This window comes from Macrotis lagotis, chromosome 8 (genome assembly GCF_037893015.1).
Source record: "Macrotis lagotis isolate mMagLag1 chromosome 8, bilby.v1.9.chrom.fasta, whole genome shotgun sequence".
NCBI classification, from domain to species: Eukaryota; Metazoa; Chordata; class Mammalia; order Peramelemorphia; family Peramelidae; genus Macrotis; species Macrotis lagotis.
This window is the reverse complement of record NC_133665.1, coordinates 13,014,329-13,035,400: the sequence shown is the minus strand read 5'-3', so window position 1 is coordinate 13,035,400 and position 21,072 is coordinate 13,014,329. Positions and strand designations below refer to the sequence as shown.

General features: G+C 35.3%; 1 protein-coding gene across 9 annotated transcripts in view; it reads right to left on the bottom strand.

Annotated features, from left to right (window-relative positions):
* Window positions 1–3,645: 3,645 nt before the first annotated feature.
* The window catches only part of ATF7IP2 (activating transcription factor 7 interacting protein 2), a 118,373-nt gene continuing 100,946 nt past the window's right edge, over window positions 3,646–21,072 (bottom strand). For all 9 annotated transcript variants that reach the window (XM_074196386.1, XM_074196380.1, XM_074196379.1 and 6 more), the window contains 3 exons: window positions 14,837–14,912; window positions 12,091–12,173; window positions 3,646–7,300 (listed from right to left, as the gene is read on the bottom strand). In XM_074196386.1, coding sequence (XP_074052487.1) covers window positions 6,866–7,300; window positions 12,091–12,173; window positions 14,837–14,912 — 594 coding nt within the window. In that variant the 3' untranslated portion in view covers window positions 3,646–6,865. The remainder of the gene's footprint in view (window positions 7,301–12,090; window positions 12,174–14,836; window positions 14,913–21,072) is intronic.

Sequence of the window (21,072 nt, the reverse complement as noted above, 5' to 3'; positions counted from 1 at the left end):
CAAGACTATGTTTTGCATGATTACACATGTATAATAAATATTAAATTGCTTGCCTTCTCAATGAGTGTGAAGAAGAGAATCTGGAATTCAAAGTTGTAAAAAATGAATGCTAAAAATTGCTTTTTAATATGTAATTAGGTAAAAATACTAAATAAAAAGGAAAACTACCCAATTAGGAGCTAATCTCTCAGGCTGCCTGCTAAAAGGACTGTGAGAGTCTCCTGGGAATAGAAAAGGTTATATGGTAGCTATAGCTCTTCAGAAGCCCAGTGAATGGCAGCAGAAAGCTTGGCAATGCAGCTTGATGATATAATTGGTTAAGCATTTTGTTAAGTAATATCACTACCTCTTGAGAAGCAGTGCCATGACTGCATCTATCTGAGAGGTATCCTGTCTTGTGGGTCAATAAGTCAAGGTCATTTATGCTTCTTATGTGCCAAGCACTGAGATGCAAAGAAATGCAAAGAAAATTAGACCCTTCTCTCCAGGAGTATCCAGTCTAATTGGTAAGATATGTAAATATTGAGATACATAACAAGATACATACAGAACAGATGGAATCCCATCTGAAAGGGCATTTGTAGCTGAGAACACAAGGAAGTTTCAAGGAGATGAGATTTGAGCTGAGATTTGTAGAAAATCAAATTAAATTAAGAAGCTTCAGAGGTAACCGGTAAGAGCATTCTAGGCATGAGATCAGTTAATGCAAAACCACAGTGATGGGAGATAGTGTGGGACAAGTTTGTGGAAGAGGAGCTGTGGGTAAGGTAAAAGAAGACTTGAAAATGTAGGAAAGGGCAGGTTACAAAGAATTTTAAAAGCCAGAGGGCTTTATATTTGGTCATGGGGTGATGGGACTCGGCCCTAGGAACATGAGTTGGTCTAATTGTATGTCCACACTATTTTCTGTCCCCTCCTACTGGGTACCCCAGCCAAGTATTCTTACAAGTGACCACTCTCACCAACAACATAAAGAATTTGGGGAATAAGTTACCCCTCCTTCTTATTTTGTTATTTTGCTATATTGGTTATTATCTTTTGATTTGAATTTGACTTCTGACAAATTAGTTTTTTTAACTACGATTTTGAGTATAAGCTGTCACAAACTATAGCTTGAACCTGGCAACTTTTTCGGGTGTATGAGAATAATTATATATACAGAAATACAGAAATGCTTACCCATACACATACAATTATGAAGCACTCCAAGCTTCTCTATTATTCCCTAAATGTTATGTCCAACTACATGTGATTCCCATTTGGAGTTTTCTTAGTGAAGATACTGGAGTAATTTGTATATCATTTTATAGATGTGGTAACTGAGGCAGGATCACACAACTAGTATCTAGGGCCAAATATAATGAGTCTTCCCGATTCTTAAGCCATGCCCTCTATCCATTATTCCATCTAGCTTCATGGGAGACACAGAAGACACTGGCACAAGATTTTTGAATCTACTCTTTTTTAAAAATTTGTGGCAAAATTTGTGGTACTCTGTGACAAAGAGGAAGGGATGCCCACATCAAAGATGCATAAATTTATACACACACACAACACACACTCTCTCTCCAAATTTGTGCCTGACCTGTGGTAGAGCCCTCCAAATCTCAGTGGTCTGATCAAACTGAGACACATTATATTTGACCCCAACATAGTGATGTCATTTCGCTCCTCTCTGAGTACAAAAGGACAACCACCAACCAGTCCTTTAATTTTTATTCTACTAAAAGGGTAGCAGTCCCTGGGTTTTATCTTGTTCTGAGAAATTCTTTCATCTTGTTCACCCATTTTAATCCCAGGGGAATGCTGACATCGATGGCTATAGTATTTTGTTTTTAGGGTTTTTGCAAGGCAATGAGGTTAAGTAACTTACCCAAGGCTACACAGCTAGGTAACAAGTGTCTGAGGCTGGATTTGAACTCAGGTACTCCTGACTCCAGGGCTGGTGCTCTATCCACTGTGCCACTTAGCCGCACCCTGGCTATAGTATTTCAACCCATCATGTCCTGAAAGTTTGAAAGTGTACCAATCATTTATGGCTGGACAACATCTGAACCCCTCTTTGTCTCAGAATACCTCAAACTTTGCTACAATCTTACAAATAATAGGCCCTCTTAAGTAAAGTGATGAACAAATGAATGAATTAGTACCATTAGCAGGGAGTTTGGGATGGTGTGGACAGGAGAGAATATAAGATGATGGTGCCTCTAATTCCACAGGGGAATTTAGTTATATTAGAAGTAACCTCAGGATGATTGTTAGTTTTTGGTTTAAGGAGACGATTCTGGGAGTTGAGCATCAAAACTTGAAAGAATTTTTGGGTGACTGACTTTGTGAGTGAATTCCTTAGTATTTTAAAACGAGCGAGTGAGAGCCAAGGCCAACATAGTGAGTATGGAAGATCATTTTGAAGTGTGGAATTGTGTTGTTCTTAGCTTGAGTTCAGGAAGAGACTGTGGAGGGACTGTGGATGGAGAAACAGTGCCTGAAGTTAAGGCATTTTTGACCTCCCCTCTATCAAGCTGCCCTGACTCAAAGTCCATTTGCTCATTCCCTAGGTAAGTGGAAATATTTTCCTTTTTATTTCAGAGGGGTTCCTTTGGGAAAATGTTGGCTCCAAGATATACTCATTTCAAAAATTGTTAAAGGAATCAATTAAGATTTATTAAGCTCCTATATTGTATTGTATACCCAGCTCTATGTGCCATATACTGGTCTAGGGATAAGGTGGCCCAACAATTCCTCCCCTCAGGGGGAGATAATCTAGTGGGGGTGGGGGACATGCAGCCACCTGTGCACATACAACATCCAGATAGGGAAATGGCAGATGATCTTGGAGGGAAGGAACTCTCATGGAGGGGATGGAGAAAAGACTTCTTGCACATGATGGGATTTGAACTAAGCCTTCTTACACTGGTGCAGTATGCCAGGGCCTGGATACTGAAGACAAAAATCAAAGTCTCTGTGCGCTCTAGGAGTTTGCATTCGTTCTATTGGCTCTCTGTGCACAGTGTCTGTACAAAGTTGAACCACCAGTGTATCACCACTTGGTGGAGAGTTCTCCCTACATCCCTGCTCAGCAGCTGGAACACATTGTCTAAGTTATAAGGAGATGGTGGTACTGGCTCCTACAAAATTTTTTCTATTCTGCCTCCTGGGAATCAGAATGAAAATGTGGGAAGGACAACAAAAGTCACACGCAAATCCAAGTCAATGGTATAGCATCGAGAGTCCTCCATATATTTATGATGAACATTTCATTAATACAGCACTGCATTTGGGAGTAAGGAGGGACCTTTTTTCAAAAACCCTGCCTCTTACCTTATCATCAGTGTGACCATGGGTAAATCACTTTCCCTCTTTGAATATTTTTTTCATTTGTTAAAATGAGAATCTTATCTCTAAGAAGCTACTTTCCAGACTTGCTACAAGACACCTTGCAAAATTTAACATATTTTATAAAAGTTATTATCTATGAAAGAAGCATACAAGCCCAAATTTCACCCAGATGGCTCTTTAGATACCTCTGTCTACTTTCTTCACTGGATAGTATTACAACACTGCTTTATAGAATCATACCCCAAGTTAGGGGCACAGCCTGAGACAGGAAGGGCACTGATTGAGGAAACAGAGACTTAAAAAAACTTTAGAGGGAATTTTTTTTTTATTTTGTCTCAGTTGAGATTACTTAGGATTCTTTTACAGGCTTATTTATTATACAAATTATCACAAAAAAAGAGTAGTCATGACTAAACATGTACCCTTACACCAAGTAAAGGTAAGACAGTAAATGATTTCGTTAATAAAATCGTTTCTATTTACTTCAATCTTGACTTAATTACTTATAAAAGAAGGGGCAAAGCACCAGATAAGGAAAATAACAAGTTTGCCAAGATATCTGTAATATGGTATATATCAAGCCCATCTAAACAAACACCAAACTAAATATCCCCAAGATGGCAAAAACAATGATGGTTCCTCTACAAGTCTGACAAATATATATACAGAGATAATCAGGATTTGGACCCAGGAACTGAGAGCCCAATGGCTGAAGGGTGGACAGTTTTTTGGTGAGGCTGCCATCAGCCCACTCCAAGAAGATGAAAATATGGTTCAATTTGGTAATCAGTTATTAGCAATGTGGACTTCCTTCCTGCTACTATTTTATTTGGATTTACACTAGATCTTCACTACAGTTATCAGGTTAGACTTTTGCAAATCAGAAATTTAGTGCTAGTAGACTGCATATTAGGAGAATTTAACAGATAAAACTTTTAGTTGATAAAATTGGTGACCAAGTTTGTTTGTGCCAGTACATCACATTTTAGGGCATTAAGAATTTAGTTAATTCATGATAAACAGAACCATCCTGACTAGTATAAACAGACATGATGACTTCAGTGATCAATTCTTTTTTTTAAAACACTTACTTAGGAGCAGGGTACACATTGTAAATTCAAAATGGAAACATCCATAACAAGAATATTCACAGAGATTAGGAAAAAACAGCAGCTAACAAGGAGAACAGAAATATATCAAACAGAGTATCAAACAGAAATGGGGTCTACTATACTGTATGTAAGATTCCCTGCAGGCTTCAGAAAAACATATTAGCAACATTATGTTCAAATTTTTCATTGTTAAATATTTCCAAATTAGTTTAATCTGGTTTTACTAGAGATGGAAAGTTTAAAAATCTCTGGTTTTTGGATCACCTCGAGTCTTTGGGTTGTCTTTGTCACCCTCTCCACTTCTTTGAAGATTTCTTTGATATTTCCTAAACAAGTATCAAACTCTTGAGGAGTGACTTGCAAGAATATTCACTCACCAACTCTTCACTTCAAAAAGGGGGTATTCTCTTGGAGAGTCTAGGGAAGGAATCAGTAGATGAGATTAAAAAGATGAACTGAAGGGGAGAAGATGAAGGGTACAAATACAGAAGTTGTCCTTGGCAAGGAGGGCTACCTCTTCCTCAGATGGTACAAAAGAATGGAGTGCTATAGCTAGAAACAGTATCCTTCAGAGACAAAACCTGTTAGGTTTGAGGAGTAACTTGTATAGCAGGATTTGTACTTATTAGTGGAACAGCTCCAAATTGCTGTTTCCTCATAAGCACTATTTTAACCATTGGACCCGACTTGTCTCAGGAGGTATTTCAGTTGCAGAGGTTCAGGACAGATAGCTCTATCCATGCACTAGGACTCTTTCCCAAAGTTTTTGCATCAATGAAACAAAAGGATCGAGGTTGCACATCTTTACTCAAATTTCTCTTGGGATCACAGATTTTTCTAGAAGGGTCTTTAGAGGTCATTAAGTCCAACCATTTAATTTTGCAGATTTATTAATAATCAAAAAAATCAAAATTTGGGAAAAATCATCTAACTCAGTACTTGACAATCAAAGATATCAAATCATTAGTGGCAGAACCAGGACTTAACCCTGAGCTTCCTAATAAAGTCCAATACCCTTTATACTACAATGCAATGCTGAAGCTACTTCATAATAGCCTCGAGACCACATCTGCAACACAATGTTTCAACTCTAGACTTACAAAGGAAAGAATGTATGGTTTTATTGTGGTCCTTTTTTCCCCTAATTACCAAAACTCAGTTCTGTAGGATAATTAGAAGGCCAGAGTTTAATTTCTAGCTCACCCTGTAGCTCTGCAACCTTGGACAAGTCATCTCTTGTCACTAGATCTGTTTCTCATCTATAACATGAGAAATTTTGATTTTACCTTATAGATCTATGAGGATTAATTGAAATTAATGTATGTAAACTGCCTATTTAACTATTCAAAAGATATAACAATGTGAATTGTCTATAACTAAGTCCAGAATAGCTTTCCCCCAAGAGGCCAGATTCCTGTTAGGGCACAATTCACTTAACAAAGGTCTAGAAACAAATAATGGTCGAATATCTTTATTGGTAAACATAACTAAATCCACATAGCAAAATTTCCTTTATGTAATGATTTCTGAAAGAACTATTTTATATATTTTACCCCAGATTATCAAGGTAATCAAAGAACCTAAGATCTTCTTTCTCAAATTCATTGATCTAAAGATCTCTGGGGCTTATAACCTTGATCTTTTAGTGTTGTGCTAGACTAAGCTTTCAGTCTTAACTTTGTCTTGCTTATATTAAGCATGGATGATAGCAAGAAAATCTGAATAGAAGTGACTTTAGGATAAGAGATTTAAAGCCAGAGTTCAAATAACCCTAGAATTCTAAATCTGTAACCAAATTTAACAAAAGGCAAGAATTAAATTTGGAAAAAAAATTCTTATAAAGTGCATTATGTTTTGTGTATACAGCACAAAGTTTAGTAATTTATGTTGTACCCAACTATAGATATTTACAAAAAATCCCTCTGGACAATTTTCTGATATGATTACAGCATAACCAAAAGGAAAAAAAAAGGTTTTAACAGATATTCAGTTTATAAAACAAAAGTAGTATATTTCATGGAACATAAATGCATTTTAAGAAAACTTCAACTTCAAGAAAACTTCCATTGTTGGAAGTCCTATTTTAATTATTTGACTAAACATTTCTTTTCTGAACTAATCAACTCTAACATATATACATATCACTGAATACTATCAACAAAAAGAAAAACATTATCTTTAACATATACTTTACATATGTCTTTTCCCCCTCTTAAGAGATGCACTATTGAATATCAAACATATTGAGTGCTTTACAAATCACTGGAGAAGATGATTCCTAGTACAGAGGGATCATAATTAAAACTGACCAGTTAAATATCACATGTACTTTTAGGCTGCTATCAGAATATTCATGTGTTCTTAGAACAAGAAACTTAGATGCAAAATGGTCTAACTTCCTATGAAATATTTTTTTATGTAGGAAGGACTTGTGGTTCTTTAATATTATCTTCAGGGAATCCATTGATGTATTTGATATCACAAAAAGGTCCATATCTTCCATAAGCATCTTTTGCTTGCAGAGTAAAATAATATGTGCCAGAAGACAAGAACTGAGATAAAGTACATGCCATTGGGAGGGGTAAACCTTTAATTTCTCCTATTTTCTTCCAAACTGTTTTGCTTTTACTAATGCTTTTATGGCATACATAGAGGTGATAGCTTTCCACAGGGGCACACCTGGGATTAATATGAGAAGTGTTCCACGTCAATGCTATGCCTTTTGGCTTAAGTACCCGTTTCAGTCTTAGTTCAAACTTCTGGGGAGGAAGAGACTCATTGGATCCTGTGAGAACTGGATTTTGGGGTGATTCTGGTAGTGAAGGAAGGTGCTCATATGATTCCAGAACCTAAAATATATATATAAAAAGGTTAAAACTTTATTTCATGGGAGGGAAGAAATATAAATAAATATATATTACATGAAAGGAGATGGAAGGAGGAGCAAAGGGGGAAAATGGAAATTATTTAACTGACTTGAAAACTCATAGGACATAGAATATGATATATATATATATAGAGAGAGAGAGAGAGAGAGAAAGAGAGAGAGAGAGAATATAATCTAATTGATATGATATATACATATGTATATACATATATATCTCATTTCAACTTTGAAACTCCTGCCATAGTGCCCAATTCAGGTGATTTGTTAATTTGTACTGACTGATGGTAGACATAGGACCATTTCATATCTCATCCAACTGTCTATTCAGGGCTTACTATCTATCTGCCTTTGGCAACATACTTTAAAACCCCATCTACTTTCCAAATTCTCAGAACAAAAACACTACTACATGTGCTGTTTTTTTGATTAGGATGTGAGCGTTTTCTCTCTCTTAAATATTAAAGAAGTTTTTAAAAGTGAACCCAGTATGCTTTGTTTTATACTCAGAATTCATAATTTCTTCTCTGGATGTAGATGGCATTTTCCTTAATAGGTCTCTCAGGATTGACATTCATCACTGAACCGTTGAGGAGTTGCATCCATAATAGTTGATTAATGTGAAAAATGTTCTCCTGGTCCTAATCACTTCACTGAGCATCAGTTCTTCTAAGTCTTTCCAACTTTTCTGAAGTCTGGCCCCTCATGATTTCTTTTTTTTTTTTTAGGTTTTTGCAAGGCAAATGGGGTTAAGTGGCTTGCCCAAGGCCACACAGCTAGGTAATTATTAAGTGTCTGAGACTGGATTTGAACTCAGGTACTCCTGACTCCAGGGCCGGTGCTCTATCCACTGCACCACCTAGCTGCCCCAGGGTAGTTGATTCTTAGTTGTAATCCAAGCTCCTTTGCTCTCAAGAATATTATATTCCAGGTCCTCTGATCCTTTCATGTTGTAGTTGATAAATTTGGTGTAATCCTGTAATTGATAAGCAATCCTTAAAGTGCTTCTTTTTGGCTAGTATTTTCTCCTTTAGATGAGAATTCTGGAATTTGGATACAACATTCGTTAAGAGTTTTATTTGGGGTCTCTTTATGTGGGTGATCAATGAATTTTTTCAAAGACTATTTTATCTTCTTAATCCAGGAAATTAGAGCAGTTTTCCCATGGCCATTTACTTCATGATACTGTTGAGACTCTTTTTTCAAATCATGGCTTTCAAGATCTATAATTCATAAATTATCTCTTCTGTATTTATTTTAGAAGTTGGTCATTTTTCTCAGAGATAATTTACATTTTTTTCTATTTTTTCAGTCTTTTGGTTTTGTTTGAGGGAATCTTGGTGTCTCATAGACTCATCAGTTTCTATTTGTCCAGTTCTAATTTTTAGGGTTTTATTTTCTTCAATTAACTTTTGTTTTTTCTTTTGCATTTGGTTAATTTTACTTTTTGATGAGTTACGTTCCATTTCCAGTGAGCCATTACTTTTTTTTTGGTAAGGCAGTGGGGTTAAGTGACTTGCTCAAGGTCACACAGTCAGGCAAGCATTGTCTGAGGCTGGATTTGAACTCAGGACCTCATGACTCCAGGATTGGTGCTCTCTTCACTGAGCCACCTAGCTGCCACGGGACCATTACTTTTAAAGGATGTGATTTCTTTTTCCATTTGGTCAATTTTACTTTTTAAACATACACAGAGTTCTTCTGCATGACTCTTTTCTCCATTTTTCTTCTCTCTTCTTTGGTTCTGAAAATTCTTTTCGAGTTTTTCCAAGAGATCTTTGTAGATTTGAGACCAATTTATAAACTTCTTTGAGGTTTGAAAAGTAGACATTTTGTCACTGCTAGTGTTTTTATTGTCCCTATCAGAATAGTACCTTTTTTATAATTAGGCTTTTGGAGGGGTTTTTTTTGCTCATTTTAATAATTGAGCTCTGCTACTGGGGTACAGAAGATTTAGTCCTAAGCATTTTGTGCTGCAGGTCAGGGTTTGGTCTCTGACTTACTGCTTGTAAGTGTTGCCTGTTTCAGTAGTTAGCAGTTTGTTCGCTGCATTAGGGTAGCCCAACCCAATCCTACCTATTGCCTAGTGTTCCCTGAGGTTGAACTTTGTTTTCCAAGCTGGTTTTTGGGATCCTGCTGGCCTGCTGCACCACCTTGCCACGCATGGACCTAAGCTGTGCAGTGGCTAATAGTCTCCTGCTGGCTTTCCAGTTCTCCCCTTTTAACCCACATGAGACAGATCTTTACTGCTATGATATCTTAAGTTGAGAACTTGTTTCACTCTTTTGTTTTTGTGGGTTCTACTATAGCTCGAGGGTCTGTATAGAGGCAATTTAAAGTTGGTTAGTGAAAAACTCTGGGAGCTTCTTAAACTCTCCTTCCTTTTTTTAAAAAAATTATTTAAGTTTTTTTCTCCAATTAAAGTAAAAATAATTTTAAACATTTTTTTAAATTGAGTTCCAAATCCTCCCCTTTTCTTCAGCCCTCCCCCCCCCCCCTCATTGAAGAAGACAAACAATTTAATTTTACTTATACATGTGCAGTCAGGAAAATTTCCATATTGCTCATATTATGAAAGAAAACAGAAAACTCTTCCCCTCCCCAAGAAAAATAAAGTAAAAAAAAAGTGTTGATTTGCATTCAAACTCCATCAGTTCCTTTGGTGGAGATGGATAGCATTTTTCAAAATATATTCTTCAGAATTGTCTGGGATTATTTAATTGAGAATACTGGAAGTTATCCAAAATTGATCACTATAACATCATTTCTGTTACAGTTTACAATGTTTTTCTAGTTCTGCTTTCATTTTGCAAAAAAAGGTTCCTTTAAGTCTTTTCACGTTTTTCTGAGAGTATCCTGCTGGTCATTTTCTTTTAGTTTTTACAAGGCAATGGGGTTAAGTGGCTTGCCCACAGCTAGGTAATTATTAAGTGTCTGAGACCAGATTTGAACTCAGGTACCTGACACTTCAGGGCCAGTGCTCTAACCACTGTGTAACTTAGCTGCCCCCATGCTGGTCATTTCTTAAAGCATAATGGTATTCCATCAAAATCATATACCACAACTTGTTCAGTCATTTATTTCCCAATTGATGAGTATCCCCACAATTTTCAATTCTTTGTCACTGCAGAAAGAACTGCTTTAATAGTTGATGAGTATGCATGGGAAAGTGTTCTTCAAAATGATTTAATCAATTCTACCAACAATGCCTCAGAGTCAAAATTCTCCCCTTTCTCCTTCCAACCTTTGCTATTTCCTGTTCTATCTCATTAGCCAATCTGACAGGTGTGAAATAGTACTGCAAAAATTGTTTTAAATTGCACTTTTCTGATCACTAGTGATTTAGAGATTCTTTTTTGGATGGATATAGTTATCAGAGAAATTTGCCATGAATTTTTTTCAGTCATTGCATTTCCCTCTATCTTTTTCTCTTGTTTATTCTTCTTTCTCTCCTTTAGCTGTCTATCCTCAAAAATGTTTTGCTTCCAAGTACTGCTTTTCCAAAAATCCATACTTCCATCAGTTCCTCTTCCCCTCTCACTTTCCTGGAGTGTAACATGATTTCCAAACTAAATTGAATGTGGTATGTGTAATACCCTCTTTGAGCCAAATCTGATTAAAGCAAGGTTCAAGCAATCCTCAATCTCCCCCTCACCCCTTTTTTTCTTTCAGGATCTTTTGTATCTCTTTTATGTGAAATACTTAACCTCATTCTACCTTTTCCTTTCTTCTCCCTTCTTCACTCCTTTTATTTTTTAGCTAACATCTCATCATATTCAACTCTCACCTATGTCCTTTATCTACCTACTCCTTCTGCCTTAATAATGAGCAAGTTCTTAGAAGTTACAAATAGTCTCTTCTTATGGAGGAATATAAACGGTTTAACCTTATTGAATCCCTTCCTTCATGTCTCCTCTCTAACTTTACGTTTCTCTTGAATCTTGTATATCAAAATCAAAATTTCTATTTACCTCTGGTCTTGTTATAAGAAATGATTAAAAGTCACCTATTTCATTGAATATCCATTTTTCCCCCAGTTTTTTCCCCAGTTTTGCTGGGATGGTAATTTCTGGTTTTATTACCTAGCTCCTTTGCCCTCCAGAATACTATGTTTCAAGTCTTCTAATCCTTTAATGATAGAAATTGCTAAATCTTGTGCTATCCTAACTGTGACTTCACAATGTCTGAACTGTTTCTTCTTGGCTGCTTGCATTATTTTCTCCTTGATTTGGGAGCTCTGGAATTTAGCTATGATATTCCTGGGATTTTAGAATTTCTTCCAAGAAATGACTGGTAGATTCTTTTAATTTCCTTTTCCCTCTGGTTCTAGAAATATCAGAGTGGTTTTCCTTGACAATTTCTTGAAAGAACATGTCTAAGCTCTCTGGTTCATGGACAATTCTTTTTTTTTAATTTTTCAAGGCAATGGGGTTAAGTGGCTTGCCCAAGGCCACATAGCTAGGTAATTATTAAGTGTCCGAGGTAGGATTTGAACCCAGGTACTCCTGACTCCCAAGGCCGATGCTCTATCCACTGTGCCACCTAGCTGCCCCACATGGACAATTCTTAATGCTCTCACTATTTAGTTATTCTTTACTTTTCTTTTGTGGCAACCCATATTAATATCTATATTGTGCACCTTTTGAATTTGACTTTACATATTGAAAATTCTCATTTCCCCTAGTGAAGCAAGCAGCTAATTATTCTACTGAATCTTTAAAGTATTTATCAAGTTTCCATCATTATAAATAGTACCTGTGTTGCATCTTGTGTTTCTAAATTCTTCTCCAACTTTTCACTGGATGCCACAGGCAATTCCGGGACTTCCACTGAAGTTGCTGAAAATAATATAATGATATAAATCAGATTTGAAGTAATTACCAAGATAATAATCTTGATGAAGGCAAAGCTTCCATTGTAGTAAATCTGGATGCAAAGATTCAAGAATAAAACAAAAAATTGAAAATTGTCCAAGGTTTCCTTTGGAAGAATTTTCCTTTTAGCATGACTAAATTTTTCCCATTAGAGGAATCCTAGTATTTTCAGTGAGTTTTTATTAAGTAACCAGCACTGTGCTAGATTCATTATGGGATGATGACACCAAAATCTGTAACCTAAAAAAAAAATTCCCAAATATATGGGAAAACAAGAACTATATAGAAAAAATTAAAATTATAATAAAAGTATTTTTTACAATCTGACTTTAATCAGAGAAAGCAAAGTTTTGTAGAGCAGGGTGTGCAAATATGTTTGGCAAAGAGTTGTGAAGTATATAGGTACTTCCTTTGGTAAGAAGTGACCTTACCAAAGGGCTCAAGTTGCAAAGGAGAAAAGGCTAAATGGAGCTTGATCCAATTGATCAAAGTCCATGAATAAGCAACTGTCAGCATAGTTTCTTAGGTACAAATATTAAATGACGAAGGGGGAAGTTTAATAAAATTAATCTGGCAACAACGTACAAATGAAGAAGATTAAGGGCCAAAAGGCAAGACAGGAAATAACAAGAGATGAATTTCTGAGTACTATGATTTTTAATTTGTGTTGAATGAATAAAACAGTCTGGAAACATAAAGGAGTTCTTCTGAACTTAAAATAAAGCAAGTACATTTAAAGGAATGTACTTTAAGGGGAAATAACAGAATGATAAAATAGCAACAAAAGTATTCAAAATACATAAAGTAAAATTGAAGTAAATGTTCAGAATTTTCTAGAAGCTGTATCATATGAGATGGAAACAGTTTGTTGATGTATGCTGATTGATTCCATGCTTCTGAGGTACTTATGAACAGAGAGTGGGACTTGGGAGTCAGAGGACATAAATTCAGATCCTTAGATACTATTCATATGAACCGGGCAAATCACTTAACCTCTCTTCTTAGCCTTAATTTCTTCATCTGTAATAGGAGGATAATAAAAACACTTAGCTCACAGGTTTGTTGGGAGGATAAAAATGAGAATTGTAAAATGCTTTGTAAAATGAGATATTTATATAGTATTTAAAAGCACTATATAAATACTAGCTATTATTAAGTGTTCTGATTAGATTTGAGTTACCTGCTCTTAATTATTCAATTCTTTTTTAGGTTTTTGCAAGGCAATGGGGTTAAGTGCTTGCCGAAGGCCACACAGTGAGGTAATTATTAACAGTTTGAGGCCAAATTTCACTCAGGTACTCCTGACTCCAGGGTCGGTGGTGCTCTATCCACTGTGCCACCTAGCCTCCCCCAATTATTCAATTTTTAAAAATCTCTACTTAATGCTAATAATATTTCCATTAATATGTTTTTAAATTTCATAAGCAGATAATAGCACCTAATTTCTTACACCACCCTATTATCTATCTCAATGCATACCACTAGGTGTCTAATCCACTGCACATGAAGTTCAGTTTCAAAGGCTTATTTCAACTATAAGGAAAACCAAGAAACCATAAGGAATCTGATCATGTTGCAGAAGAATGAATGGTTCTAGAAGCATATTATCCTATCCATGTTTTTCCTGATAAAAGTTTGCTGGATAAAGTTTAAGATCGTTCTGGTCTGAGTTAGACTTACAATTGAAGTTTCAATTTCTTCAGGAATGAGCTGAGGTGGAATTTCTAAAACTCCATCTAAATGACATTTAAAAAACCAAATATCTCATCTTACAGAAGGGTTAGGGGGACATTATCAAATCAAGTCCATAAGCATAGCTGCCAAAAATGGAAATGAAAATTTTGATTTTAGAGAAGCATAGTATTCAGAAGCAGGAAGGTCAAAGATCCCAGTGTACTCTACCCTGGTCAAAGAAAATCTGAAGTATTTTTCTCTCTTTATGAAGGACAGTGACAAACACTGGATCAACATCCTCAAACAGAAAAAATAGAATGGACTTAAAACTATGCTAGAAGAAAATTTTCAGGTGAGTAATGATAGTGATGCCTTTAAGTCTATGATAGACTGTCAAGCAGAAGAAGAATGACAATGGCTAAGTCTAAGAACAGAAGATGGAGGCAAAAATTGTTTTTCCAAACATTAATATAAATATTCCTTAGTCTTTCATCATTTCACTTTAATAAAATGATTACTTCTTTTGTTTAAACCAGAAGTAGCCAGATTATGGGTCAAATCTTTGCTATGAGCCTCCCAATCCATATCCCTGAATTTGGAACAGCACTTCCTTTGGCTGTTTGGTTGCATCTTCCTATGCTGTTTTGTATGGCAGTTACTTTTCAGTATGAATTTTATTCCCTCTACTTGACTTAAGCATCTTCGAGGAAAAGCACTCTAATGAATCATCTTTGATTCAATGCATTTGCCCCCAAAAGAGCTTTAAAAACTGAATTAGAAGGTTTTTTTCCTATCGTTCCTTGGCAATCCTAGTTCCTACAATAGCGAAATACTTAACTAAAATATTTATTAGCTTCTATAGACACAACAGTTAAATTACTATATTAAAGGCATCTTAAAGAGCTAACCCTCTCCTTAATTTATGTACATATTGTATAAAATAAATTCCTTACGTGTTTTATAATTTACATTGACTTCTTCTGTCAGATCAATCACCAAATCTTCAAGTTTCATTTTTTTCCTTGAAGCCTAGAAAGGAATAATTATATAAGTAAAATTTTATCACTGTTTGGTATCTGCTACATATCAGGAAATAAACAACTGTCTAACAAAATTTATATCATACCACTTAGTTCTCATGCCTACTCTCTGCTTACTAGGTACTATAAATTAGGTCCAGCTCTTCTGACCACTGCTCAGTGGTCAAAAATGAATCAAGCTAAGAAAGTTTCAAGAAAACAATTTATTAAGTCAGAGGGGAGATCTGAAATAGATGGTCAACTTCCCAGAGCCTTTATGGATTATGTAGGGTCTGATCTCATGTTACAGGGAAGGAATGGAAATGAAGCTAATTGGTGTGTACATGTTAACAAAAAGGTATTCTCCAAATCAGATGCACAAACTATGTGGAAGCACACTGCTGACTTTTATTGTGCAGGGTGAGGCTATCAAAGTTTTCTTTCCCTTGATATAGCAAAGATAAGAAACGAAGTGGTTAAGTAGGGGGAAAAATCTGCATTAAATTTTTCAAACAAGGATTTGGCATCATATATATATATATATATGTATATATATATATATATATATAACATAATATACCTCCCAAAAGCCTTTCACCAATAAGTAGTCAAAGAATATGAATACTTATTTTTTACAAATAGTTCTTGAAAGAACTGCAAACTATGGATTTTTCATATGAAGTTCCAAAATGAAAATAAAACAACCCTAAGGCTTATCGCATAACCAGCAAATTGACAAAGATGACAAAATATGGAAATAGTCAGGAGTTGTGGGAGGACAGATACAGCAATGTATTTTTAGAGGTGTTAATCAGGTAAAGTCATTTTGTAAAAACAGCCTAAAATTATGAAAATAAAGTGACCATAAAAGTCCATACCTTCTGACAAAGATTTCATCAATGTGGCATATATGCTCCACCAAAGTCATTGATAAGAAAAAAGTGCTCACATACACCCTAATATTTATAATTGCACTTTTTGTGGTAGCAATGAACTAGAACAGAGTAGACACTTATCTATTGGGGAATGACTAACTGAAAACTCAGTAGATGCCCATCAACTGGGAATGGGTAAACAAACTGCTGCATGTGAACATAATGAATTACTAATGGGTTATTAAGATGAATATGATGACTATAATTTAAAGTCATAGAAAGATTTAAACGAACTGATGCCTAGTAAAAAAGGCAGAGCCAACAAAACAATATATACAATGACAACAACATAAATGAAAAGAACCATTAACTAAACAAACAAAAGTGAATGCTGACATTACGACTCCATTCCATTCCACTCCATATCAGATCTGGTAAGTTTATATTGTATGTTACATTGCATATGCTTTCATACATTTTCAATGTCATTGAACAATCTTTTCTTCTTCCTCTTTCTTAAAAAAATTCTTATGAGATGACTCTTTGAGAGGGGAGGGGAACTGGTTACCCAGAGAAATTCTTGTGTAATTAAGACTAAAGGTATCAATAAATTTTATTTTAAAAATGAAACTATGGTAAATCTGTAATGATCAAGGCATGACTACTATTTAACATAATATATGGGATTGTATTCTCTTTCTCTGATCTTGACCACTTGACTAGTGGTGTCAAACTCAAATAAAAAAAGGGGCCATTAACCGCATATAAGAATCCCTGTGGGCACACACTGACTTGGAAAATCATATATTAACATTATTTATGCCAGATTATATTTTTATGTAGTTCCTAATTAAATTTTAATATGACTTAGGTTATATTTGGAGGTTCAGGGCTGCATATTTGATATCTCTATTTTTTAGACTATTAAGAATGAAACTACTGTTCCATTTTAAAGGACCCTCAGAGTAGTGATTAAATTTATTCCATAATGTTTAATTTGTGACTAGGACCCTTCACACAATGTATATGAGGATATATTTGATTATTTAGTCATCCCAAGAGCCATCCTTTCTTTGTGAATATAAAAGACTTAAAATCAGGGATTTGGATGGGACATGGATTAATATATGGAACTCAGAAAATTATTCCCACAAATCAACACTTTTCCATCTTGGAAGTGGAAAAACCACTATGTTTTCCAAGAAACTCCAAATGAGGTCATAAAAGTCAGACAAAACTAAAAAACAACTAAACAACAAAATATTTACCAAATTTAGAAATCAGGAAGACCTGTGTTCAAGTTTGCCTTTTTCTCATTCTCTCAATTACTTGTCTTCTCTTCCTAATTACTGTGTAGATTTTTTTATCTCCCACACTAAAATGTGAAATCTGAAGCTTTCCAAATGAACATACATTCAAATCTATCACTTTTGTTTTATGTATCTCTAGTTTGGCCTAACATAATGCTTGGCACACAGAGTAGGAGCTGTATAAATGCTTGCTGAATGAGCTAAAGTAATAGTAGTAATGGAAAAGGAAAAATAAATAACACATTATTATCCCAAGAGACATCCTGAAAGGGATAAAAATCGTATTTTAAGAAATTAAGAATTAGCAATGATAAGAAAAATCTTAAGAGTGAGGTTAAAAAAAAGATTCAAATGAAGAAATTAAACTAGAAATCTAAGGATATATAAAATGAACAAGAATAAAATTGAGTAAAATTACTTACCTGGAGAAAAAAATAGTAGACTTAAAAAATTCATAGAAGTAATTATCACTTAAGTATAATAGAAAACAGTTCGACATAGGACTCACAAATAAATCACTGAATTATTCATGCTACTTAAAAACAAAGACCCAAAGACAGACCTGAAAAAGTGATCACAACACTGGCAAATCTCAGGATTACAAGTATTCCAGAGAATTTACACACACACACACACACACACACACACACACACACACACACACACTCGTTATATTTCTCGAAATTATCAAAGAAAATTTCCCAGAAGAGGTAAAATCTGAGAAAATATGAATACAAAGAATCCACAAAAACACTAATAAAGGAAAACATAATACCATTAGAAACATTTTAGATAAAGAAGATGAACCCAGGTGCTGTGACTTTTAGAGAAACATCTTCCCAGATAAAGTAGATTGTAAGGACAATGAAATGGTACTATATGGGGTTGTTTAAATGAAGACCCTCAATTTGTACACTTCTCCTTATAATAAAAGACAGCAAAATGAGCAAGACTGATTCCATTTAAAAAAAAATTTTTTCTTCAATCAGAAAAAAATGGCTGCTCTCCTACCCCTATTGAAAAAAGAAAAGCAAAAATTGCTGTTTACAAAAATATGTGTATAAGCAGCAACAGTAACAAAAACATACACAGTGGATATGTTGAAAAAATATGTCTAAATCTGCACTCTGATTCCAGAGGACTAATGTTGCCTACCTTCTTACAGAGGGGACATGGATTCATAGTTGGTCATTATGTTAATCAGTTTCTAATTTTTTTTAAGTCTTTACAGTATTTTTCTAACTATCAATTGTTCTGATTCTTTTCATTTTCTTCTGTATTTATTCAAGAGAGTCTTCCCTAGTTTATCTGAAACCATCCTTTAATAATTTCTTATAGCACAAGAGTTTGGGTATTCGGCACCCCCCTCCAAATTTCCAGTTTTTTGCCACTGAAAAACACAAAACTGAAAATGATACCCTTACTCAATTTAATCAGCATATAATCAATTCTTTATAATTTAATGGATCAGTGATTGTCTTAGTGAGTTAAGCAGAATATAACCAAGTTTTAATTCTGATAATTGATAATTTTAGGTTAAGATGTATTAAAGTATTGATGATATCTACATATCAATTATACCATTTAACTCATTTGTAGTTTGTTATGTAAATCCATAGTCATCTACAGATTAAGACCTTTTGTACCCCTTCCCCCACCCCACAATGATGTTCTTGGTTACTGTGTTCCAGAAAACATTTTCCTATTTTTTATGTGCCAGATAGTTGTTGCTTGCACACTGACTTAAACAGTATAAAGTCCCAGACTCTCGCTGCCTAGTCCCTAAGTAATGAACTGAGGGACATTTTGCTTGATCAAATATTAGAGCTCCTTCCTTTGGTGCCTTCCTATGGCCAAACATGGAGTTTCACTTACCACCCTTGCCCAATCACTTAACTTTCTCCCTTTCCAGAACTGAAAAAGAGTGGTAACATCTCATTCTAATTTTAGTAAGCTCTCAAATTGTATAACTATTCCCTCAAAACAAAATATAAGGGTCCTTGACTGAAGAGGAGAGTACTGGATCCAGTTTCTTAAGGCCCACTGCTTTTCCTAAAATATTGAAACAGCTCAGGGTTCTCCAGCCTCAGTGTCCTTTTAGTGAAGATTGGAGTTTTGGAGTCACACAATTTATGTGATCATGTGCTCCTTTCTATCTGTTAACACTGAAAACCAAAGTACAACTTATCATACCTAGGAGAGTTTATTAGGAAGTTTAAGACCCTCCTTAAGAGTATAAGCGCAGGGGCGGCTAGGTGGTACAGTGGATAAAGCACTGGCCCTGGAGTCAGGAGTACCTGAGTTCAAATCCAGCCTCAGACACTTAATAATTACCTAGTTGTGTGGTCTTGGGCAAGCCACTTAACCCTACTGCCTAGCAAAAAACCTAAACAAAACTTTAAAAAAAGAGTGTAAGGGCAGATAAGGATGGACAACAGAACTGCTGAAAATATATAGGTCTTTAATGGTAACAAAAAGATGTTCTGGAATTTTCCCAGGAGCTAAGGATATGGGAAATAAATCTTTTCACTTTAATTAGTGACTTTATGGGGTGACTGAATTTTAACTGGTTTAGAGAAGAAAGCTTATTTAGTAAAGGACATAAAAAAAAAACCTAAGTAGATACAGAATCAATTATATAATATGAAACCAATGCAGCAAAAGGGTCAATTATAAAGTTGAATTAATTTGAATTTCTCAACCTGAAGGTGACTGGTAGATGTAATCAAGTGAATGCCCTACCTGACTCCTGAACGTTTATAGTTATTCCCAGATTTAAACTCTTTAACTGAGCAGCTAGCTGCCAAGTTGGCAATTAGTGTTTATTGTAGAGAAAGAACAATGCCATTCTAGAAGTACTTATGACTTAGAATCTTTTTTGATTGTGACATAATGGACAAAGTCCTTCATCTACCTCAAATAATCCAGGTCTGCAATCTATGACTTTTCTGCTCTTTTCTAATATCCTTATTGACCATAAGATATGGGAGGGGCTATAATGGTCTTTGTAAATATGGGGACCTGATGACTCAGTGATTAGTGAGCTCTATTTGCATGCCACTTCATTTACATGCTGCTGACTGGTTGTGTAGGCCCAAAATGTATACAAATTTGTACTCTGGGAAGGGGAGGACAACTACCAATAGGTGACTTATTAGAACACTAATTTTCTCTCTTCTCTTTGGCTACTCATTTCCCTTGGCCTCTGGTCTCTTTTGAATCAGTCAAATGTATGAAATACTCCCAGAAAGTCAATTCGCTCCTGGTTGAAAAATTCTCCAATATTACCCAACAGGAAATTGTTTCAGTCAGACCTTTTAGAGTATTTTTTCAACAGATTCTTCCTGTATTAGGTTGAATACTAGGGTCATTAGTTTTTTTACCCGCCACTTCCTTCATCAGCTAGATGGTGCAGTGGAAAAAAGCACTGGTCTTGGAATCAGGAGGATGGAAGCTCGAAAATTATCTCAGATACTTGACAACTCCTAGCTGTGTGACCTTGAGCAAGTCACTTAACTGCCCTGCATCCAGGGAAGATGCCTAGTCATTCTGATCCATAGCTGGTCACTGGACCAAATGGAGAAAATGAGGCTGGTGATTTAGCAGAGAACCCCCTCACTCAAATCCAATTCACATGCTTGTCATGGCCTTACGTGCCTAATGTCATGGCCTTCTTCGAGGAAGGACAAAAACATCATCATCATCATGGAAACAGAATTTCATCTCTCCCTTTTCTATGAATGCTCCCAAATCTTGAAATCCAGAGGTACATGGTAAGGTAAATTCCAAACTCACACGGGTAATTGAGTTAGCTCTAATATTTTTTGATTGAGAGAAGAGCTGATTAGCTTTTCAGTGAGCAAGTTTTTTATTTTTCTCTTTCAAGAAATGTTTGAATTTGGCCCAAATTTACTAATATACTAAGCTTAGGCTTCACTCACTTCTCCCTTCCTTGCTCTGTAGCATTTTTGGAAGGAATCTTTGT